The 25,136-nt window shown below is 44.0% G+C and overlaps 1 protein-coding gene across 3 annotated transcripts in view; it reads right to left on the bottom strand.

Moving 5' to 3' along the window:
- Positions 1-25,136, bottom strand: part of trrap (transformation/transcription domain-associated protein) — a 141,393-nt gene that overhangs the window by 28,694 nt on the left and 87,563 nt on the right. For all 3 annotated transcript variants that reach the window (XM_080456225.1, XM_080456227.1, XM_080456226.1), the window contains 6 exons: positions 18,155-18,350; positions 15,712-15,830; positions 15,211-15,357; positions 13,092-13,192; positions 9,517-9,718; positions 5,476-5,637 (listed from right to left, as the gene is read on the bottom strand). In XM_080456225.1, coding sequence (XP_080312351.1) covers positions 5,476-5,637; positions 9,517-9,718; positions 13,092-13,192; positions 15,211-15,357; positions 15,712-15,830; positions 18,155-18,350 — 927 coding nt within the window. The remainder of the gene's footprint in view (positions 1-5,475; positions 5,638-9,516; positions 9,719-13,091; positions 13,193-15,210; positions 15,358-15,711; positions 15,831-18,154; positions 18,351-25,136) is intronic.

Below are 25,136 nucleotides of genomic sequence, written 5' to 3'. Positions count from 1 at the left end.
AAAGAGGAGTGTGGAGAATTTAGGCATTGTAGAAAGGGAGACTGTGTGTGTGTGTGTGTGTGTGTGTGTGTGTGTGTGTGTGTGTGTGTGTGTGTGTGTGTGTGTGTGTGTGTGTGTGTGTGTGTGTGTGTGTGTGTGCGTGCGTGCGCCAATACTTTGAGATCTAAGATTCAAACACAGTAGAGTGTTTGAAACTTTACGCCAGCGGAGTTAGGGAAGTTAAAACAGTGTCATGGCTACAATACAAAAACCCAAATGTGATTGATGATGAAAATGCCCTCCAGACCTTTCCAACAGGAGTCTGTGACAGCTCTGGCAGCGTTCACTGGTTGAAAGGTAGGATGTGAAAAGTTTCAATTTCAAATTCTACAACAAAAAAAAATCTGAATACATCCCAAAAAAGAAAATCGATTACACCAACTACTAATCTTTGGATGCAATTTGGTGCCAAATGTAATTCAGTTTGGACAGGCCTCTTGAATGATGACACCGTATCTGTAAGACACATCGGGAGACGACAAGGCTTTCCGCATACTATCCAGTTAATTCTTTACGACGTACTTTTGAATGGCAACACTCCAAGCAGAGGACTGCTGTCCAAAACCATTGCCTTTCACTGAGCAGATGGCTATCGTCCAGGGAGGAAAGTCCATTCATTCCCTGTGCTAAGGAGAGGCACATTCATCACAACTGTCTCCCATCACTCATGTAGTGCTGCAAGGTCAGCTAGGGATATGGAAATACTGTACAACGTCGCCGTCCAAAATACACCTCAATACGCTTGAGAGCTGTAATGGGTTCTCGTGGCACAAAAAGCCACAAAAAGCGAAATCCTAATTTTTTCCGCGGTCATCATCATAATTCCACATCTAACTTGTCATGATGGCATGGCGCGACAAATCACAGACAGAGGTTGTACAAGGAGGAGTTCGCCGGTGTGTGTGGCTGAGGATGATAAACACAACTCAACGACGATGTGGGGGATATCGTTGTGCCGGAACACAGCCAACGCCTTAAGGTAACGACAAGAAACATGGCGTCCCTCCACAGCTGGTGAGCCAAAAAAAAATGCATATCTGCAGTTTTTCTTTGAACACAGAACCGATGTTGAACAAGCGCAGTCTTGAAGCAGACATCAATACATCACAGCCTCTGTTTTTTTTGTGTGAAACCTGTTCCAGGGTGTGGGTGGGCTTCAGCTCTAGATGGGGGGCAGAAGGTGCGTCTCTTGAGTCTTGGCTTAAGGGTCATGCGATTGTTTCACAGAAGAAACCAAACCACAAGGTACTCTCTGGTGTCATAGCGCAGTTTCCTGGGCTGCCATTAGAAAGCCAACCCGATCCCCTCTAGGCCCTCTGCTAGGCTGCATGGCAGAAAGGGATACCTCCACATCCTGGCTCATACAGAAGTAAATTCCTCAGTGTTACTCAGGATTTTACAATGAAGCACAACTCAATGTGGGGTCCAGAGAGGTAAGGTATATTAAGGCTCGATATGAAGGAGGAGTAGAACTATGAAACTTAGCAAAGTTTGCCTTTGGCCTTATAAGCGGCTTTCAAACCGCATGACTCAAGCTAATCCCTAACCCTATATTAAAATCGCCTAGTGGGTGGACTTCCTGTGTATGCGTTCCTACTTCCTGTTTACTCGTTCCTGTCCGTTCGCCTTCTTCTACCACACCAGTCGTGCATTTTCCTCCACTCTATACACAAATAATAATGTATGCCATGGGAAATCTACTAAACTACATTTCACGCTGGCAAATTTCGTATTTTCCGTACACCTCATATTTTAGGAAACTACATGACTGCTCGGAGTTTGGGCTATGGGATCTATCGTCGCCATGGTTACAGCCCAGCAGCTATGGGATGATCAAACTGCGCATGCGTGGAATCCAGGGGTATTGATACAACGGACGGAGCGCTTATTATGTGAGATCTCACCACGTGTCAGAAAGTACATTAATTCAAGTATTTTCACGTTGAGAGACGACACGAGCAGGTTCAAGTTCAAGTTGAAGTTTATTATGTCCCAAACTGGACAATAAAAAAAAAAGCAGGCCGGGAAAAAAAACTCTCTCTCTATCACAACGAAGGAGGATCCACATCACTGTGTGTGTGTGTGTGTGTGTGTGTGTGTGTGAACCCTCTCCCCCGGCTTATTATGTGCGATCTCACCACGTGTCAGAAAGTACATTAATTCAAGTATTTTCACGTTGAGAGACGACACGAGCTGGCCAGGACGTTTCTCTCTCTATTACAACGAAGGAAGATCCATTGTGTATGTGTGTGTGTGTGTGTGTGTGTGTGTGTGTGTGTGCGTGCGTGCGTGCGTGCGTGCGTGCGTGCGTGCGTGCGTGCGTGTGTCAACTCTCTCCCCCAGCCCCCGACTGTCTGTCTCACCAGCTGTTCTCAATCAATGCCATTATTAATATGCAAGACAGCAACACACTTGGTCTCCCAAACTTTAACTAAGCATATAGGCTAAGAAATTGCGCTTACTTACTGTCATAACTTCAGCGTGGACTTTAAGTGTGTGTGTGTGTCTCGCTTCCAACTAGCCCACCAAATAAGCGTTTGCACATGCGCGCGAATGTCCATAAATCATTCCACAGCGGCACGTCTGACACTATGTGTGTGTCAGACGTGCACACACACACCAAGACCAACATAAGACCAACATAATTTAACGGATGTGCGCGTGCGTGCAAACGCACACGCATGCAACAAGCTGATGTAATGATTACCCGTTTCTGTAGCTGTAGCGCTACAGCTTTTTATTGTGGGATATACGGGAATAACTGACGACATTACAGTATTTATAGCCTACGGCTCTGTGTAGCCTATAAGGTCATTAATTAAAAGACATGTTTGTAAGAACTTTCTTTTGATAATTGAATAACATTCTGCATTCATAACATAATTATCTAATAACTTCTGCTTTTCAGAAATACAAATACATAGCTGCCTACAGTATGTATACAAATACCTGCTCAATATAGATTACACTCAAAGGTGATGACACAGTTGGGAGTAGGGATGTGTAAAAGTGACCAAAATAAAATTTGATTATCATAATTGTATAAATAACGATTATTCGAATATTCGACCACGCCCCCTCCCCCCCTTATATAATTTTTGTATTCTTTTTTTTAAATAAATTGTTGTTTTGGGGGGGATTTGTTTGGATGAAATAGTTCCAGGGATTTGTTTAGTATTTTCAACAAATAACAATAAAAGCATTGCATTGGCCTATACACTTGTTTTCAGAAATAAACAAAGACAGTAGCATGTGCCTCTTTTACATGGTGAAATGAAAAATATGTTTTTCACACTTTTAGAGCATACCCACGGTCATAATGAAGACATATATATATTCAATAGATGCCATTTTTGTGTATTTTTAAAATCAAAAGTCTCTATGATTCGATTATGAATTACTTCCTGTAAATGCAAAATAGAGAATAAATAAATATTACATCCATACTAGGTATCCTCTAAAATATAGTTAATATGGCCAGGGTTTCGGTGACAATATAGCCAAAAAAATTTATTCAAAAGTTCAATGGAGAAATGAGAAGAGAGATAGCAAGGGTTAAAGAGTATAGCGGAGGGGAGCCCTAAGTGGCGCTTAACAGCAGCATTAAAGATGAAAGAGTGGAAAGGAGAGAGGTTTGGAAGCAAGCGGAGAGCCAGAGATCACCACACTAACAGGGAAGATAAGAAATGTCATATTTCGGCACATGGCGGGGCTAAGCGCACCGAGGGGTTGGGTGGGGGGTGAGGCGGGGCGGTGAGGTACAGTCGACGAGGAGATGATAGGAGGAGGAGGAGGAGGAGAAGAGGGTGTGCGTGTTAGATTCTCAGTTAACTTTTGATTCATCCGCCCGCCACCATCCCCCCCAGGCACTGCTCTCTCCTCACCTTCATCAATATTTCAATCAGCGTTTTTTAAACATTGTGCCGCCGCCATGCAGAAGCTCTAAATAATTTAGTGACGGGGGCAGGAAGACATAAGGCCCATCGTGCATTTAAAAGGTGCTTTTGCATATAAAAGGAATGTAAAGGCAAAGTGGAAAGAAAAAAAAACTGGTTGAGGTTGAGGGTCGTCCACCAGTTCTCCAGGAGGCGTATTCCTTCCTACAGCCACTAGTTTGCATGTATTCATATAAGGGTGGCATTTGCTGTCAGAGAGACTCTTTCTTTGACAGCAAGGTCAAAGGTTTAAATTAATACCAGTTTATTAGCTAATGCGTGACGGCTCAGTGGCCAGGTGTCCTGTCGCAGTGTCCTTGAGCAAGACACTGAACCCAAATATAACGCTCCTGCTCCAGTTCTATCATTAAGCTTCTGAACCTCTCGTCAGCTAGTGCAATCTGATAATAAACTGGCAAATAAAGTTTCCGACATACAAACTCTTCACTAGCGCTACTAGTTCCCTGGAATTGCTCGTTCTATTCTACCAACACCTATTTATAATGTGTTCTTCTTTCCCTCTACTCCTCCACATGTTCATTTTCATTCGCTCAAAGTGCAAAGTTCTGTTTCTGGAGCCGTTTTGCCATGGAGCGCTCGTCTTTGAGGTTCACTCTGCTCAAATCAGGCAGAAATAAAACTCAATTAAACCAAAGAAAATTAGCCCTCGCCTTAATTACTAGATCTGTAGCTGCAGCGTGGGATGCGTCGCGTATTAACTTAATAATAATCATCAGTCCTTCCACACATCATTTCTAAAAGCTTCTGGCAGGGGACTGGAGAAGTGCAGCCCCCCCCCCCCCCCCCCCTTTAAAAAAACGAAATAAAAATAATAATAAATAAAAGGGACAGCAAAGGCGAAACCGAATGCTTAATTTGGTAAGTGTAATGCTGGAGAGAGAGACCACTTTGACATAAATGTGGTTAATTTATCTAGATTAGGCTTGACAGCGATGAGCACTGACGGATGAGAAAAGTAGGAAACATGTCAAAGACTAATGGGAGAGGGGAAAACATGGGGGTAGCAGATGTTTGGAGGAGTCGACGAGTAGAGAACTGGAAGAGTTCAACTCACAGTGGACAACGAAGGGAGAGGAGATGGGGATTGAACTACAGAGGAGTGGGTGGGGGGGGCTAATGTGGGCATTTGTCCAAACATAAGCCTATCCTAAAAACGATCAGACTTAATTCGATTCTAAAAGCCATTTGAAAGTGGTTTCCATTGATTACGTTGCTGATAAACAGAGTCAAAGAGAATCTATATTGCTAATATTGGACACAAACCACTCCAGACTTTGTGTCCAATATTTGTGTCCAATATTAGCAATATAGATTCTCTTTGACTCTGTTTATCAGCAACGTAATCCAATAATAATTTCCATTATGGTTGCTGTGCATAGAGCCTATTAGCAGGCAGTGAAACTCCAGCCGACTAGTTCACCATACCCTGCTCCTATTTGTTTTGTGTACAGCAGTGGTAATATGGACGTGTGTCTCTCACCTGGCTGATGAGGTTGAGCAGCGGTTTGCCCTCTGAGCCCACCAGGCAGGTGAGCAGCTGTGGAATCCAAGCCAGCCACTGGATGGGAGGCACTCCGATGTAGTACTTGTCCACCGCGTCCGCCAGCGTGTTCTTGTCATCAAAGCTCAACAGCCACAGCACCTGGTGATGACGAGAGAAGAGAAATGGACAGATGGACGCAGGGAGAGACGGTTAGGGCTGTGAATCCGATTCTTGGGGTCACGATTTCAAAACAAACGATTCCCAATAAAATAGAATAAAATACGATTCAAAAACGATTTTTCCTAATTCAAAACAATTCGCGATTTTTTTTCGATTCAAAATCATTTTTTCCCCCCGAGTCAGCCCAGAACTTGCCACTTCTCAAAAATGTCATTATACAAAAATACAACAAAAAAACACACCCCTAGAGACGGTGAGAGGAGGTGGGAAATACATGAGTGAAAGATCCAACATTGTGGTTATTCTATCATTACACTGTCATTATTATAATACTCTAAATGCTCTGCAGTAATGGGAGTTACACTAAGGCGCAGGGGGTGGCACGGACTTCATTACTTGTTAGATAATGGCTGCTTTCCCGCAGTTCTTATTCACAGCAGGGGGTGGTGGGCGTGGAGGAATTAACAATTAAGGCACGCCTCATGATGATCAAAGCTGAAATCAGTGTGAAAGCCCATCCCTCCTCTGCACTTCTCCCCATGCAGAGCATGAATGTACTGTACATGTATAAGCATTATGACAGTATGTGTGGGAGGCATACAGTACAGACACCAGTGTGTGTGTGTGTGTGTGTGTGTGTGTGTGTGTGTGTGTGTGTGTGTGTGTGTGTGTGTGTGTGTGTGTGTGTGTGTGTGTGTGTGTGTGTGAGAATCTTACATGTGTGCCCGTGAACAGGGTTGCCAGATCTGCTTATTATAATTTCCCCCGCAAGATTTTATTTGAAAATAGCCGATCTACAAGCTTACAACGCGTCGCATCGTGACGCTTTGTGAGCTTGTAGATCTGCCATTTTCAAATAGCTGATGTCTATGTTAAAGTTCTCATGTGGCCTATTGTCGCTTCTTTTGGGCTGGTTTTCCTAGACCTGGTTGCTTGTTTCTCTCACAGAATCTGGCAACACTGACCGTGAATGCTTCAAATGCCTGTGTGAATGAGCATCCAACTATGTGTGTGCGCTCGCACATGTCCACACACAGAAATCTACAAGCAATTCTGTATGCTTGTGTGCAAGCATGAATCTTAAAGTGTGTTTGAACCCACAAACACGATGGGTACAGCATGTGTCTGCATGTGTCAAGACTGTGATGATGGAGACATTAACCCCTCTCTCTCAGTCAGTTCCCTTCTGGCTCTGCCGGAGCCAGTTGACCGGGGCTCCACAGCTTGTGTTTAATTACTGATAATCGCTGGTCATCTCCTCCCATCCATCAGGACCCACACGCTGCCAAACCAGCCTGGCTTGCCATGTGGCACGATACCAGGGGCAACCAAATCCACCCCCCCCCCCCCATCCAAACCGCCTCTCTACTCTCCATTTCCATCTCTCTCCCTCTCCAATCCTCTCTTCACAATCATCCACTTCAGAACAACAACATAGAGGTTATTAGAATGGGGGGGCGGTGGCAAATGGTAAATGGACTGCGTTTGTATAGTACCTTTCTAGTCTTTTCCGACCATTCAAAGCGCTTTGCAATGTACTTCACATTTTGCCCTTTCACACACACACACGGCGATGGCACAGACGTACTGTTACACATTATATGCTAATGCATACACATTCACACACACAGACAGTGGAGGCAACAATGCAAGGCATCAACCCTGCGCATTGGGAGCAGTTTAGTGCTTCAGACAGTGTCTTGCTTTGGAACACAGCCAGGAGGAGCCGGAATGGAACCGGCATACTGTCTCGCAGGCGGCCTGTCTACCTCCTGAGCTAATGTCATTAAGACTGATGACGTGGTCTCGACTTGGAAGCGGATGAACCACAGAGAACATGTGGTGATGTTGTCCCACACGGTCAAACAGAGGTAGTTTGTAATTAAGCTATCTGAATTAATCCCTCTCCGTGGCTCCTCTTGATTGGAGAACAGAGCTTCGGTCGAGGGAGTTCTGTTGCATTTTTAATAATGACACCTCGTGGTTCCTCCTGCCAGTAAAAAGGTCATGTGACTGAATAGTGTAATTGTCCGATTTCAAAATGTCAATGGCAGCTTTTTATCAATATGAATAGCAACACTAAAGAGGCTTATCTAATTATAAAGACAAAGGTTTGGAGATTTTTTTTGACAAAAATCTGATCTTTTTTTTACACATTGTCACATTGTACATTGAGTGCCAAAAACGTAATATTACGTTTTTGCAAATCCAAAGGCTGAGTGGCAAAAACGTAATATTACGTTTAAAAACAATAAATAATAATAATATATATATATATATATATATATATATATATATATATATATATATATATATATATATATATATATATATATATATATATATATATATATATATTTATTTTTTTTATACACACAGAACCAGAAGATAACGTGTTCCAAAGATTTACTGCTCCATTCACTACCTGTTTAAAGTATTTGGGAAATATTCTGTATCTCGGCTCCTGTGTTTTACTATGTATTTTTGGCGAAACATGCCATTTTCAACTGGCTGCAATTATGGAACGGATTACCGCGATCAGCATTTTAATGGCTTGATTAATGGCAAAATGTGTTTTCTGATTGTTCCCTTCAATTTAAACTAGTCGTGTAGTCGGTTAAAAATGCCAGTGAAATTAGTCACTGAAGACATCCCTAGCACGCACACACTTACAGTACCTGCACCCACACAGTGTGTCCAGGTACAGTAGTGGACTGTAGGCTTGGTAGGTTAGAGAAAGGAATGATGCGACAGGGAAGACCATTAGTCCGTTAACCTTGGAGGCAGAGAGGCCTTCCGTCAAGCCTCTGGACCCCTGACACACTGACCCACTGTCGGAAAGGGGAACCGATCAAACGTCCACTACTCTCCGCTCCTCCAAACTCAGGCAAAGAGGTGGAATAAAATGAGAAAAGGAGAAGGAGCCTTGCTTCTCATCAGCAGCGATAATGTATGGGGCAGATGGAGGTCGGGATAGTAGAGAATTAATGGTGACCCAATTTGAAAAAGAGCCGATAGAGGGTACTGAAACAATGTACAGCGATGAGGGTTCTGTGGAAGGTGGAGGATGTGTCATGCTGATGCGGTTTTCCCCCAGATAAAACACACCAATACAGTTTACCTCCATGCTTTTTCTACCCCTTAGCAATCGAGGAGATAAACTAACAATCATCTATTACGCTCCTCCATGTGCACATTCCTTGTCCATTTGATGTGAGGCCCCCTGACAGCCACACAAAGTACAGTCTCACCATTATGACCCAGATGATCACTCTTGTGGGTTTTGTCTGATATTATAGTTAGTTATTCATTTCTCTTGCATTTTTCTGGAACACTTTATTGCTTTACCAAATTTAAAAAGCTGGATAATGGATATGCTGTCTATGCCCTGCTCAAACCTGTACTAATGCTGAACTGCACTGCTAAGACCTTCTTCTTGTGTATCTGTTGCACAGTTGTTATTGGTGATAGTTTATTTATTTTTTTTACATTTATTTTTTATTTTTTTATCCCACCATATTGTAACCCCAAAATAAGCGAACCCTCAGTAGAGCCCCGTGCGCGGCTAGAGGGCAGGGCGCCCTGCCCTCTAGTAGTTGTACAAACCATAGTAGTCGTACAAACCAATATCACACGCATGAATCTAGGCCTTAAAAAAAGATAAATATAGAAATATGTGGTTATCAAACCAAAAGTAAGTGTTAACGAAACCAAATCACTCCCTCCAGCAAACACATGTTGGCCATGTATAGGACAGACGCGTTTCATCCCATTTTGTGTAACTCTAGCCCTAAACCAGGCAGACAAGCACACGGAGATGTTCATAAAAAGCACACTCTCTCTCGACCATGACCTCACCTTGGCCAGGTACTTGCGGGACTTGCTCTCATTCTGGTGGCGGCAGGCATGGAGGTAGCAGGTGATGGCTGAGACCCCGAGGTGCAGTTGGCGGTCCTTGACGAAGATGTTCTCCAGGTAGTCTCCCCACATGGCCCAGGCCTTCACCAGCACGTCATGCATCTGAACCGCCGCCGAGAACGCCTTGTTGGCCTCCTCTGACCTGGAAGAGGGGGGGGGGGATGGGGGTTAGTCGTTCTGTAATGGAAGGGTGAGTACGCATGGAGAAGTTGAGATGTGAAATGGCTTTTTGGCCAAAACAAAACACACAACAGGGTGTGTGTGTGTGTGTTGGGTGGGCGCAGCATTCCATGCGCTCTCGTCTCCGAGTCCTTTTGCTCACTGTTGCCGTTATGCACTTTACACAGCTTGATTTAAAGTCACACACAGAGTTTGTAGGTTCTGCGGGTCAAAACCGAGAAGCTATTTCGCAGATCAAAGCATCGTGACGCTAGCTGGCACTGCAGGTTAGGATCTTCCAAGTTCATTAGAGTGGTGACGGCTTGCCGCGTTGAGGCAAATGGAAAAAAAAGGCTACCGGCTATATTTATCTATATTCAAACAGCAATTTTCCACAGTTTAAGGGAGATTTGCAGCTAGTTAAAGTCGAGATCCTTGGGATGCTGCACCCATTTTAAAACCATTGAGAAGATTCACTACTTTCGACATTGAAAATTTGGAAATGTCGTTATAATACGGCATCCAGGAGGCTTGTGACAGGTGAACTGTGACGGGATGCCCTGGAGTTCGACTGCACCTGTTTTGTGCTGACGCAAAATATCTTCATCAGCTGTTTTTTTTTTCTTTCACCACGCTGAATAGGATCCTATAACCGCCCCCATTGGCACGTTTGAATAATTTCTACCCGCCACTTCCCTCCTGGGGGCTTTGATTAATAAGTGAAGTGCACCCCAGGAATCTTTTTACCCCCGCAGTAGTCAATAAACATGGAGGGGCCTGTCAATCTAAGAAGCACTGTTTCAGCTACAGTAGGTAAAAAAAAAAGACCTCCAATTTAAGAGCGATTCCAAAAGCCAATACCCTCCACCCCCGCTGCTTACTTAAGTTATAAAAGGTCTCCCAAGCCAATCAGCACTAATGTGTTATTATAAAAAAAAAGCCTGTTTGCCGTGTGATGAAAAAAAAAAGGAAGCTTGATTGCTGTGGGAGTCAAGTGTTGAGAGGGCCCCTCCAGTAACGTTTAAATGGGTGTTGCCTCCATCATGCAGACAGTTGCCAAAGTAGTAGTACATCTGCAACTTAACTACTCCACGCACAGAACGCCCCAGCTTGACTGTCAAAACGTCACCCCGCGCTCCCCATCCCCATCGAATCCACGCTCACACACACCTGCACGTATAACACTAAAATGCATTACATACATATATGCATTCACAAAAACACACACATTGCTCCAACCCCTAACCCCAATATGTTGCCAATTCTCCTCTGGCATGATTGGGGGGAGGGGCGGGGGGGGGGGGGGGTAATGATTGCTTTCAACCCTGCAGAGGTGCAGAGGCGAGTTCTGCTGATCCCAGAGATTCTCGCAAATTGCCTGGAGTTAATTATTCAGCTGCATATACGTTTAATACGCTGTCCTCAATTTGTCTTTCACCCCACAGGACACCGTCATGTCAGAGATGATGAAGAGGAGGGGAGCCGAGAGGCAAAGCCATGTTAAGCGGGCGTACATGAACATGGGGGTGAATGCACGCGCGTGTATGGAATTGGGGCAGCTGAATTAAGAGAGCCTGTGTGTATACTGTACGTGCATAATGTGCACAAACCAAATTTATATTAAATGTATATGTGTGTGCAACAACCCATGTGCGTAAGATCACACTGTAGTCACGGTCACACTTTTAGACCCTCCAGAAAAACGCGGGCAAAAATCCATGATTATGTGGGCTAAAACTCTTGATTATGTGGGCTAAAACTCTTGGATTATGCGGGCTAAAACTCTTGGATTATGCGGGCTAAAACGCTTGATTATGTGGGCTAAAACTCTTGATTATGTGGGCTAAAACTCTTGATTATGCGGGCTAAAACTCTTGATTATGCGGGCTAAAACTCTTGATTATGCGGGCTAAAACTCTTGATTATGCGGGCTAAAACTCTTGAGATTATGCAGGCTAAAACTCTTGAGATTATGCAGGCTAAAATCCTTGATTTTGCGATGAAATATGCGTGCGTTTTTGCAATTTTATGCTGTGAAATTGCGGGAAGTTGCGAAATATGCGGAAAGTTGTGAAATATGGGCAATATGTGAAATATTTAAATATGCGTTAAGTTGCGAAAAGTTGCGAAATATGTAAAAGTTGCGAAAGTTGAAACGGAAATATGCAATGCGAAGCGCATATTATGCGATGCAGCCTTTTTGAAAAAACATTACCCCCGAATAATTATGCACCATTTTGCTGATTATGCGGTAAATTATGCGATCGCATAATCGCATTTTCTGACACTTAAGCCCTATATGCTTTGTAGTATGATGAATAGTGAAAATAGATCGACTACAACGCATTGCAATGTGTTGCTTCTATTTTCACTACCTTTGAAAAATTGCCACGCATAATGACAGGTTGAAAGTGGTTAACATGGAGACAAGCGCGCATAGTGTCACACTGTATCGTAATCTCTCAAAGCTGCCATCGAGCCAGGTGAAGGCGAAGATGAAAGATTAGAGCTGCAAGCTGACAGGACGCAGGCAGTGTTGCCAGATTCTGTGAGAGAAACAAGCAACCAGGTCTAGGAAAACCAGCCCAAAAGAAGCGACTATGGGCCACATGAGCACTTTAACTCTTTGACTGCCAGAGTATTTTCATAAAGTACTCCCCCAGTGCCAGCAATTTTCGTGTTTTTTTATTTTTATATTTTGAATTTTTCTCATGAAAATAATTTAAGGGGACATAATGTAAAGACCCAGCACAAATCCGCCACTAGAGTGCAGCACATGACTGCTTGATCAGGTCGTTGGGTCTCTCTCAGCCTTCTTGATAGATTAGACAGGGAAAAACATGAAAACGGAAGTGACGTCGTCCCAGATTGTTTTGATCGCCAAAATGCCGTCGTGATACACGACGGCGATGACTGATCGTCACCCAGACCATAGATTATAGAAGAGAAACTGTCCGTTTGTCCGTCATACCGTGTGAAAGACCGTTTATTTACCTATTTTGGACGAAAATGACTGGGGAAAAGAATCAAAAACCGGAAACGGAATCCAGGTCATGAAACCGGATGCAGATGTCCGTGAAGTAAGTGGAACTCGAGAATAACATTGAATATTAAGCAGCATAGCGCAATCAGAGATTAAACAATGAACGCGCGTCCAGCGCGTCGAGCGCGTCGACGGCCAACTGGACAAAGTAGCACTTGACACGTTATCGCGTCGTCCGCAGTCAAAGAGTTAACATCAGCTATTTGAAAATAGCAGATTTGAACCCGCCCCTCTAGACCAGATATCAGACATGCTAGGGCAGTCTAACCATAGACAGACAGACAGACAGACAAGCAGGCAGGCAGTTACATACTTGTTGATCTGCGCCAGGAACATGCCCTTGAGAGCATAGAACTCAGCAGTCATCTCTTTGGTGAAGTACTTCAGGTTGGTTGACTCGATCACCTCCAAACCCTGAACACGCACACACAAACAAACAGGAAGGAAAAAGATCAGGCAAATAAAGTAGTTTAATATTGTGTTTTATGGCTCGTACCCAAATCACTGTTCCTCCAATGGAAAAAAAAAATAGTTTAGAAACTGAACCAAAATGGTAGGAAAATATTAGAAACTTGACTTTAGACTAGGGGGAAAATGTATAATGTGCATTCTGTGATATTGTGTGGAGGACAGATGTTCTAATCACAAGTGAAAACAAGACTAGGTCCCAATCTAGTATACGGCTGGACCCCAATGGAAATAAGTACATTTTATACTTATATATACGTATTTATATACTATAATGTATATAGTGTATGACCTCCTAAATATGTTTTTGTTAGTCAAATAAAGCAAATCAAAATCAATAGGCTGACTATGAAACGCCAACTTTAAGACAAATTAATCCAAGGAAGCATACCTGGAGCACCACCTTATGCTTTAACTTGTGTTACATAATTGAACGCTCCAAAACATCGAAATACTAGACATGTGGGAGTGATGAAAACCTGTGCATAAAAATACTTGCACAACGGATAGTTTCTCTGGGTGAAAGTTTCACGAAACCGGAGACAAGAGTGGGTTCAGGTTATTTCAGCTTAGTTTCTGAGGAATATCTGAGGAACTGAATTGAATATTGCGGATCCACCAAACCGAACATTTTTACTGATTATTTTCCATTCTATCATGGGCAATAATTTCTGTAGCTTTTCGGAAAAGCAAGCTCCGCATTCTGACTTTCGATGACGTGTTTATCCTGGACTGGTCTTTGTTCATGTTCACAGTATTTATACAGTAAGTGCAGAAGTAGGCTAGCTTATCATATTCTGATTAAACTGTTTGGGCATAGTCTAGCTATCATGTGTAGTAAACATAACTCTGATCTTTAAAAATCAGTGCTCATGCAAAGGAATCATCAATCTGAATCTGAAGATTCAATTCAGAATTAGTTTTGTGTTACAGTAGGCTAGTATGCCTTCGATAATGCAAACGACTAAAAGGCCCTGGTTCTAAATGAGATTTCATGGCCAAATAGTCTGTAATGGCCCACTCAAATAGCAATTTATTTATTGGCATAGTTTATTGTCCTTGATATCAATTGAGTCGTTTGCCGCTTGCCAGGCCTTGCTCTGCTACCTCAATACAGTAATGTAAATTGAATAAAAACAGAAGTAAACATTGTCTTAATTAATTGAACGTAATATAGGCTATTTGTAAACTCTTATAAAGAAAAAGCATTATTTAAAAAAAACGGAAATACTGGTTCTATGCAAACTGTATGACTTGTTTTAACTTGATAAATCCCACAATGGTGATTGTCTAGGTTTAAAAACTTTAATATACTGTAGAGGGATATGATGCCGATATTGCGCATATATACTGTCTGAATGGCTGCATTCATTAACATGGGAGTGGAAGTGAGGATGCACTCATGCTTCCGTGCTTCAGGTAGAAAATGTACCATGGTGTCAAACAATGTGTGGAGAAGGAGGGATGGGAGTTAGTGAGAGAGAAAGAGAAACGGTTGAATGAGAGAGAAGAGTGAAGAAGAATGTCTGATCAAACAAAGAGAGAGAAAGAGACAGAGGGAGGCAGAACCAGAGAAGGCAGAAACAGATAAAAGCGAGAAAGACAGTGAGACAGGGAGGAAGAGAGACAGGAGAAAAGCATCTCCTGGCACTTTAATGACTTGCGGTGTGCGCTGGACTGCCTCTATTAATCAGAGTGCTCTGCAGACTTAAGAGCTCCTGAGTTACACGCTCTTATAAGGCTCACAGCTACTGACAGTCACCCAGAGACCCTCCAACAATTCCCCACCTTCTCGCTCCCCTCCTTTCTCATATTAACGTCAACCGTGGCTAATGGCTGACAGTGAGTAACCCCCCCAATACCCTGCCTTTTATTAAATAAATAAAATGGGTTCATTCAACATTCAGGCTTCTCTCCTGTGTCGAAACAGAGAAGGAAAGACGTAGACATGACATGAACGTTACCTGCATGCACTCGTTCTTGCCCATGACGCCAGCCAACTGCAGATAACACTTGACCTGCTGTCTGATCTTCTGGAAGCAATCGACGATCGGCACGGTGGGGATGGTGTGGATTCGACTTAGGATGTCCAGTGCTACATTCACCAAGCCCTTGGGGGAGGAGGGGGGAAGACACAATTGTGTAGTTGACTGTGATGTGTGACAATATGTTTGCAATGCAAATACGTGCATGGATGAGGCTCCTACTGCACACTGGCCACCATTTAATGCTATGATATAGTACCGACGTAGTAGCAGTCCTCTCTTAATCACCTTCAACCTAGCGTCCCCATTTTTGGCATGTTAATAATATAGGCAAACATAAATAAAACATTGCAAAATAGAAGATCTACCAGCTTGTGAGCTGGTAGATCAACTATTTTTTAAATGGGGATGAAGTAGTTCAATCAAGGTATGTTCATTCACTTTTCTCTATCAAATGGTGGATTTTCATTGCAGTTGTACCTGTTTGCGTCCGATCTTTCCGTACTGAATAATGGCCGAGGCCGAGGCGTGGACTCCGAGCATGGCATTGTTGTTGTTGGGGTCGTGCTGCGTATTCGTCTCGTAGGCCGATACGATGGCTGTTGGGAGATCAAGGGGAGAGACACAGTAAGTTATCTTTACCAATTAAAAATGTCTAATCACAGGCCACTGCTATTTTCCCACCAGAGACCAAGGTATAACAGATGGCTTCCCTAAACCATCCTGATGTTATACCGAGCCCCTGGCATCAATCTTTCATACTGAAACTATACCAGAAGCCTACAATCGTACCACTCCCTGTCCATGCTTTTAATTAAAACTGCTTCCCCACATGCTCACACAATATATACAGTATTAGTGATGCACAGGTCAGGTTTTGTTTTGACAGTGTTGCAAAAACTATAGACTACAGAGATGTGGAAAAGACATATGGTCAGGTGAGTTATTCTTCACCATATTCTTCACAAGCGGGCGAGTTAATGTATGATGTTCGCCAAGAGAAGGGGACAGGCCTGAATGCTCGACCCCCTACAGTGAGGGGATCCGGGTGGCTCTGTTATGCTGTGGGGGGCATTTTCTTGGCATGGTTTGAGTCCACTTGTCCCCACAGAGGGAAAGGGTCACTGCGAATCAATACAAAGTTATTCTGAGCGTTCACCTTTATCCTATGATTAAACACAGGCTGATGGTCATGGCCACCGGGGGACCCTTACAGATATTGAACTATTAGATGTGTCGTGGCTGGGAATTTCTGCAGAGACAATTCCATTTTTACTTAAGCTTCAATTGTTTCGAGTATAAATGAAATGAAGACGGGGGGGGGGGGGGGGTTTCCTTCTGTTTTTTTGACCGGAGCTCTACTGCAGAAGTGGCTCCATCATTATTCTGGTATGAGCCTTGACTTGTTGAGACATCATATTTTGCGCTGGGCTGCCTCTCTGAATGGTTTCAAAGTCGCCGCGGAAGAGAGAGCAGCAATGAGCAAAGTAAAGTAGGTAGGTATAGGGTTGTGTGTGTGTGTGTGTGTGTGTGTGTGTGTGTGTGTGTGTGTGTGTGTGTGTGTGTGTGTGTGTGTGTGTGTGCCTGTGTGTGAGCGTCCATATCCTGCAGTGGGAGAAAGTGCTTTCGAGGGCTGACATTTGGAAAGGTACAGAGACCCTGAGGGGGTTCTGCACGCCATGGCCTTTCAGAGAAGGCCCCATCCTGAGATGAGTGGAAATGTGTGTTTGTGTGTGAGTGAGTGTGCTCACATAAGTATGCATACAAATGTATGTGTGGCAGGTTTCGGTGAGAAGAAAAAAAGCATAATAGTGTACGTGAATGTGTGGTCTGCATGTGGGTTTGTGTGTGAATATTAAGGAGGTGAGAGGGAAGGAAGGAAGGCAGGTAGGGGCGACACAGAATGTTACTTCTGCAAGGGCATTAAAGGCATCAATCCGCTCAGTATGACATTTTGAGCAAAACCACTAGGTGAAAACCTAGAATATGGCTGGACCACAGTGGAAATAAGTTACTTTTTAACTGTATTGTGTCATCCTCAACATTTTCAATGAATATATATTTGTTGCATATATGTTGTGTATGATCAATAAAAATAGAATGCATTCCCTCTTAGCTTGAGAGATACAATAATCTGGTTCAAGGTTGTACTGTACATCATCTTCACTGTTCTAAAGGAAAGCTATATAAGTTTACACCCAATATCGATCCTATGTGTGACCAATGCAAGCAAGCACGCACTAGCCACTCTTTCACACACATTTCAGTTTAGTCCTAAACTTAAACATTTCTGCAAATCAATATTAAAAACATTTTCAAGTATTGGAAATAAACTATTTCCACCGCAGTGTTTGGAGTACCTCCACAAGAGATGGATCTTAGTCACTAGGCAAGCTTTTGCATCTCTTTTGCTACACGATATTGTTTACTTGTTTATTATTGGTAAACCTTTTAACCCATTAAGACCTGGAACGCATCTGTGTCACTTTTTCATTTGGGGTGAAAAGCATTATTTTACACTTTAGCTATTCAAAAATAGCAGATCTACAAGCTCATAGCGCGGCACTCGGTGCTGCGCTATGAGCTTGTAGATCTGCTATTTTTGAAAAGTTGTGAAAATGTGTGCAAATCTTTGAATATATATTATTTTAAAGCAAACATTAACTCAAATCTTTGCTTCTGGGGGTCCCTCGAACAAAATATTTTGAGATGGGGGTCCGCGGCCAAATACATATCATTTTGGGGGTCCTTGACATGAAAAAGTTTGAAAACCACTGATATAGAAACATACGTTTTTCAGAAAACCGTTAGGATTTAGAAGACATTTTGCAGAATCGGAACCTCAGGCCTTAATGGGTTAATAATTATTATAAGGGTGCGTTTCAAGTAGTGTACAGTATGCATGCGTGTGCGTGTGTCATACCCTGGTAATGGTGCTGGCGCCACATGAAGATGCTGCTCCAGTGCGACAGGTCGTCGGAGACGATGGGCAGCCGGTTCCTCCAGGTTTTAACAACAGTCTTCATGTCGTGGAGGCTGGTGTTACGGCCCAGGCTGGCTGGCTGCAGCCCAGCGTTGATCTGAGCTGCCTCCTGGAGCTCGATAATCTGCTGCGCCGCCTGGGAGAAGGATAAGCAGGGGAAGGTGGGGGGTAAACATTTATAACAATAAGGAAGTAGTACCAGAAATACATCCAAGGTATTCATGGAGACCACAAGTTTTCAGAATCTTTGTGCCAAAGTCAAAACAAGGCACACATTTATCTCTTATCACTCTGTGAGATTTATTTGTATGTATTAATAATAATAATAATAATAAAACTTTATTTATATAGCACCTCTCAAAACTGGGTTACAAAGTGCTTTACAAAGAAAACAGCAAAAGCAAAAGTACACAAAACAAAAACAATGTAAAGATTAAAAACAATGCAGAAAACAAAGCAGAGATGCACATGAACTTGACTAGGGCTGGGCATTAAAAGCTAATCTATAGAAGTGGGTTTTAAGGAGGGATTTAAACCGGGGGATAGACTCTGTGAGCCTGATCTCTAGGGGCAGGGCATTCCAGAGGGTAGGGGCTCTGAAAGCGAAGGCCATGCGACCTTTTGCATTTAACAGACCCTTTGGAATGGCCAGGAGTGCTTGTTTAGAAGATCTCAGACTACGTGTAGGCACATATGGGGTGAGTAGGTCCAAGATATAGACTGGGGCTAGACCTAGCCTGGCTTTATGAGTAGTGAGTAAAATTTTGTAATTAATTCTAAATTCAACTGGGAGCCAATGGAGGGATGCTAGAATGGGTGTGATATGATCAAATTTTTTTGTACCAGTTAAGAGACGGGCCGCAGCATTTTGAACCAGCTGAAGGCTGTGGATCGATTTTTTGGAGAGGCAGGTGTAGAGAGAATTACAGTAGTCTAACCGCGAGAAGATGAAGGCATGAACAACTTTTTCTAAGTCGGCAATGGACAGGAATGATTTAATTTTTGCTATATTTCTAAGGTGATAGAATGACGATTGAACGACCTTTTTAACGTGCTGTTGGAAGTTGAGGTCTGGGTCAAAGGTGACACCCAGGTTTCTAACTGTGGCTTTGAGGTTTGGAACTAATGGGCCGAGGTTGTTTTCAATCTGGGCTCTGGCGAGGGGGGAGCCGAACACCAGAACCTCTGATTTGTTCTCGTTCAGCTGAAGGAAGTTGTTAGACATCCATTTTCTTATGTCGGTAATGCAGTTATGTAGGGTGGGAAGACTGTCTTTGTTGTCCGGGGTTATTGGTAGATAAAGCTGTGTATCGTCAGCATAGCAATGAAATTGAATATTGTAGGAACGGATTATGTCGCCTAAAGGGAGCATATAGAGGGAAAACAGGATAGGGCCGAGAATTGAGCCCTGGGGGACCCCACAGTGTAAGGGGGCTAGGGATGATGACACTTCCCCAATGGCGACTGAGAAGTGTCTGCCACTTAAATAGGACTTGAACCATCGGAGGGCCACACCAGAGATGCCCACAACAGTCTCCAGGCGGCTAATGAGGACTGCATGGTCGATGGTGTCGAAAGCAGCCGTTAAATCTAGTAGGACGAGGATGGAACAGCTACCCGAGCCGGCAGACAACAGAAGGTCGTTGGATACTTTCAGGAGTGCTGTTTCTGTGCTATGCATGGGGCGAAAACCTGACTGAAATTTCTCGAAAGTGTTATTGCTACTGAGGTGTGTTAGTAATTGGTTAAAAACTGTTTTTTCCAGAACCTTAGATAAAAAAGGGAGTTTGGAAATGGGCCTATAGCTGCTCATGGAAGAGGGATCTAAATTTGGTTTCTTTAGGAGAGGAGTGACTATAGCAGTTTTAAAAAAGGCAGGAACAGAGCCGGAGGCTAGGGAGGTGTTAACTAGCGATAAAATGTGGGGACCAACAGAAGGAAGAATCTCCTTCAAAAGTCGGGTAGGAACGATGTCTAGGTTACAGGATGAAGACTTCATGTGGGAGATGGTTGAGAGGAGGGTTTCTATGGATATTAATTCAAAAGAGGGGAAGAGGCCGTTTGTGGGACCATGAGAGTTGGAGATAAGCGCCGGGGGTTGCATGTTGGTCATCTGTGATCTGATTAAATGAATCTTTTCGGTGAAAAAGGTCAAAAATTGCTCACAATGGTCAGGAGAGGATGGCATGTCAAGGTTTTGAGGAGCACCAACAACGCGTTCAATGGTTTTGAACAGGGTCCTGGCATTGAGGTGATTGTTAGAGATGAGGGTGGAGAAATATTTGGCTCTTGCATCCCTAACGGCAATATTATAGTTTCTCATGAGATCTTTGAGTAGCTCGTAAAATACATGTAGTTTGGAGGTTTTCCATTTCCGTTCAATTTTGCGTACCTCTCTTTTAAGGGCTCTTGTTTGTTCGGTTAACCAGGGTGAGATTCTGTTGGGCAATATGGTCCTGGTTTTGAAGGGGGCCACAAGGTCTAAGGTTGCCTGGCAGGTTTTATTGAAATGGGTGAGTTGATCATCGATGGAATGGTAAGGAGCTGGGGCAATTGCAGTGGTATTGAAAACAGTGATAAATTTACTGGCAGTTAAGGGGTTAAGGATGCGAGAGCAGATGGGGATGGGAATTTTCCTGGGAGGAGGAGCAGACACCAAACTAAAAAGAACACTTTTGTGATCGGACAGGCAGAATTCAATAGTTTCTAAATTACATATATTCACGCCAAAGGATAAGACTAAGTCAAGAATGTGACCTTTGTCGTGGGTTGGCCCTGAGGGATGGAGCACAAAGTCAAACGATTCAGTGATATTTAGAAACTCCTTGGCTAGCGGATTATTGGGACAACATACATGGACATTAAAGTCACCAAGAAGTGTTATCCTGCTATGTTTTGTCATGACTATAGATAATAATTCAGAGAATTCTGCGATAAAAGAAACATTAGGTTTTGGAGGACGATATACTGAAATAAACAAAATGGGCTGTTGTTTGTTAATGGAGAATGCTAGGTACTCAAAAGATGAAAATTCACCAAATAGGACGGGGGAACAAATGTAATCGGTATTAAAAATTGCGGCTAAACCACCACCAGCACGGCCCGAGAGCCTGGGTTTGTGCAGATAAGAAAAGGCGGGGGGGGAAGCTGCATTGAGAAGACTAAAATCATCACTTTTCAGCCACGTTTCAGTGAGGATGAGAATATCAATATCATTAGAAATAATAAAATCATTGCAGGTACCTGATTTTAGGTTAAGTGATCTAATGTTTAACAAGGCAATTTTTATTTGACCAAGAGATGAGGTAGGAACAGGGTCAGTCCTGGTAGGTTGGATTGGAATGAAGATTAAATTAGAGGCTATGGTAGTGCGATTTGAGTGTTGAGAATAATATCTAAAGGAGATTCTAGTGGGAATATGAAAAGTGGTAGGATTCGGGAGTCCACCTGGCCACAAGGGGGCGCTGGCGTGATTATGGGCGAGACAGGTCACTTGCTGGGACCCGGAAGTATTTTGAGTGTTACCGGAAGTAGTCGTAACGGGAGTGTAAACAGTAGAAGCGTGGTCAGATGGAGTAAACAGTCAGTGGGGTGGGCGGGGCTGATCATGTGTTTTGAGTAGTGGTTGATTAGTATAGGAGCGGCGTAGGTTGTTAATTTTGGGCAGTGTTTGCTCGGCGGTGGAGCGACGTAGATTATTACGCAGCATCTCACAGCCACGATGGCTCGGATGGAGACCATCGATAGCATAGAAGGAGGGGTGGTCCCAGAACAGAAAAAAGTTATGGATATACCTAACGTTGTAGGTGCAGCAGGCGGACTGTAGCCAATAATGAAGGGCCATCAGTCTGCTGAGAGAAACATCTCCGCGGTTCAGCGTGGGGAGTGGACCGGATATAAACACGGATTTTCCACAACTAATGAGGAGATTAAGGAGGTGAATGAACTGGATCCTACTTTCTTCGGAATAGTGATCGTTTGCTCCAGAGTGGACAATAATTTTCTTTACCGTGGACGGGAGAGACGCCAGGATACTGGGGAGTTTATCAACAATGTGTGCAGTGGTTGCGCCTGGGAAGCAGTGTGTTATTGCATTTGCAAATCGAATGTGCCTCACTATGGAGTCACCAATGATCGCTACGGAGGGTGGAAAGAGAGGAGATGGAATGGGGTCACAAGAATGCGACGGGGGGGTGCGTGGTGGGCTACTGGTGACTACCAGTGTGGGGAGAGTAGCCCTCTGCGGTGGCTGGTGGGCGATGGGGACCACCGATCGACGAGTAACAGCTCCTTTGAGTAAGTTATGACGGTCCTTTTTTTGGCTGTTGGTGGAGAACTTGGACCTGGACGAGGACAGCGGAATTTCTGAGGGGGTACCGTCCGCAGGGGGGGGGGGCAGAGCTGACGACGAGCCAGGCGATGGGGCCAGGTACACTGGGGGGGGGTTGTGGACAGTGAGTGGGGGGAAGTCATCCACAGCCAGTGTGGAGAACTTGTTGCTGGTGGGGAGTGGGGGCTGTTTTAGTGACGGTGGGGGGGGTCTTCGAGGTTTGCACCGAGGGACCGTTGTCCAGGGGCCCGGTGTGGAGCTGGCCGAGGGTGTGATCCTGGGCTTGACACCCTCCTGCGTCCGGCGTTCCGTGGCGGCAGCGTCTGGAGCAGTCGAGGACCTCTCGGCGGGGACGGTTGCGTCCAGCTCACCCGTCCTTGCAGAGCGGAAAGCTGGCCACATTTTGTCCACAGCGGCGGCGACAGTCGCGTCCAGCTCGGCCACTTTGGGAACGGGATCATGACAGAAGGAATAAAGGGAGTCGAGAAGCAGTTCATCATCCTTTATGTCACGCAGCAAGGAGATTCTTCCCTCCAACTGGGATACTCTCTCCTTCAGGTGAAGACAGCTGTCACAGGTGAGTGTCGGCATGTTGGCGGTTGCTGGGGAGGGAAACAGACTGTGGCCAGTAAAGGTGTATTGTAATAGGGAGAGATGAAGGCTAGGTGCAGCAGTGTTTGTAGCAGGCCTAGACAGGTCGCGTCTTGAGACAGTACTTACACGCGAGGGCACCAACGGGTGCCCACAGCGGAAAGTAGACCTTAGCAATAGGACCGGAACACAGGGGAGATACGGCTGGGAACGAGACTTACCAACGAGGCCCAGAGACTGGGCCTGTGAGTTGGATCGGCGATGTTATTATACAGCCAGGTTCGGAGGTGTAGAGGGTCGTCCTGGAGTTGAAGTTGTGGCCCTACGGGCTAGTTCTGTCGTAGCCCTAGGGCTAGTTGTAGCCCTACGGGCTAGTTCTGTGTTCTATTGTGGTCCTATGGGCTAGTTCTATTGAGTCGCTACTCATACTCATACTTTCAAAACAGTGAAAATAGCCGATCTACAAGCTCATGATGAAGATGTGACGTGAGCTTGTAGATCTGCTATTTATAAAATAGTTATTAAAAAAGTTACATTAAAAAATATATATTTTTTCACCAATAATGTCATGCTTATAACGCCAGGTTGAAAATGGTTAAAATATATATTTTTTTGTGCTGATGTATTAAATACATTTTCGTTTTTTATTCATAACAACGTTTTGTATAGTTGTATATATTGCAATAATAATAATACTGTGTGGTTGTCACAAAATCCCAAGGCACACCTGGACTTTTCTCACAGCACACCATCATGACTGGCTTAGTGTTCATGATGGAAAAAACTTTGGGCCAAATAGCCAGCACAAACTAGATGGATCAAAGTGACTTATCGGCTATTTGCCTTAAGGGACAGCTAGATTATGGCTTGGGGCCTCGTGGCCAGGACCCATAGAAAGAAAGGAGAAAAAAATGACATTACTTCAATAGCTAATCAGTTCCTTTCGGGTGCAAGAAGAAAAAAAGAGGGAGCGTGGAGATAGGAAAAGTGTGGAAATTGATAAGTGAGGTCCCTCAATTCCCATTCTGGGAGAGAAAAAGGCCTCATCGATTGGCTCCGAGCTGCTTTGTGAACGCATAATCAATCTTTCCATTATAACAACCCATCAATCAATATTAATACTGGCTCCTCGTGATCAATATCGCCGGGTGATAATCCATTGATCGTCAGTCACCGGGCGAGAGCTGGGATTTGGTGATGGCTTGATTCCAGGCGGTATTTGAACCCTTGTGTGTTTGCGAGGAGGTCCAGGGGAGATTCATTTTATAAATCTCACCCAGGGTTGAGTGGTGAGACAGAGAGTGTGGAATGGAGATTTACAACAGAGGCCGCTTGACTGGGCAGACGAATAAATAGCTTGTTTTTCCTCTGCTAGGGTAAATAATTGCACCACGCAGTATGCAAGTGCGCACACAATAAAACTAAAACGCACACACATGCGTGTGCGTACCAAGACACCAACACAAAGGCAGAGAATCACGCATGGGCGATAACAAAGAACGTGGCCACCCAATTCAAATACCCGTTTTGAGAATATAAATGTTCTGAAACGGATCTGACCCCCCCCAGCCAACCACCACTGCCACTGAATCAAATCTTACCAAAACAAAATAAATTAGGCAATGCAATATTTTTCTCAATTATCTGTTAATATCAGCTGATGGCCCATTTCTAACCTTCATTCAGACTGTCCCATTCATCATGCAAATGTAATTCTGCTGCAGGTATTTAATCAAATGCTATCTGATGGCAGGCAAGTAATTACAGCCATTCTACGCTAACTCCCTCGTTTTCCCTCCACATTCTCTCCCTGTGTTTCTCTCCATCTCATTCTTTCTCCAACCTCGCTTTCTCTCTTTTTTTTTCTTCTCCATCTCTACCCCTTCTCTTGGCTCTCTTCTTTTTCTTTCTGTCTCTCTGCTACCTTCCTAATCTCTCTCTCTCTCTCTCTCTCACGACATCTCCCAATCTCTTTGCCTCTCTCCTTCTCCCTTTTCCAAA

This window comes from Gymnoscopelus braueri (assembly GCF_963280865.1).
Source record: "Gymnoscopelus braueri genome assembly, chromosome: 17".
Taxonomy (NCBI): domain Eukaryota; kingdom Metazoa; phylum Chordata; class Actinopteri; order Myctophiformes; family Myctophidae; genus Gymnoscopelus; species Gymnoscopelus braueri.
Note: the sequence above shows the minus strand (reverse complement) of the source record. Positions and strands in the feature narration are given on the sequence as shown.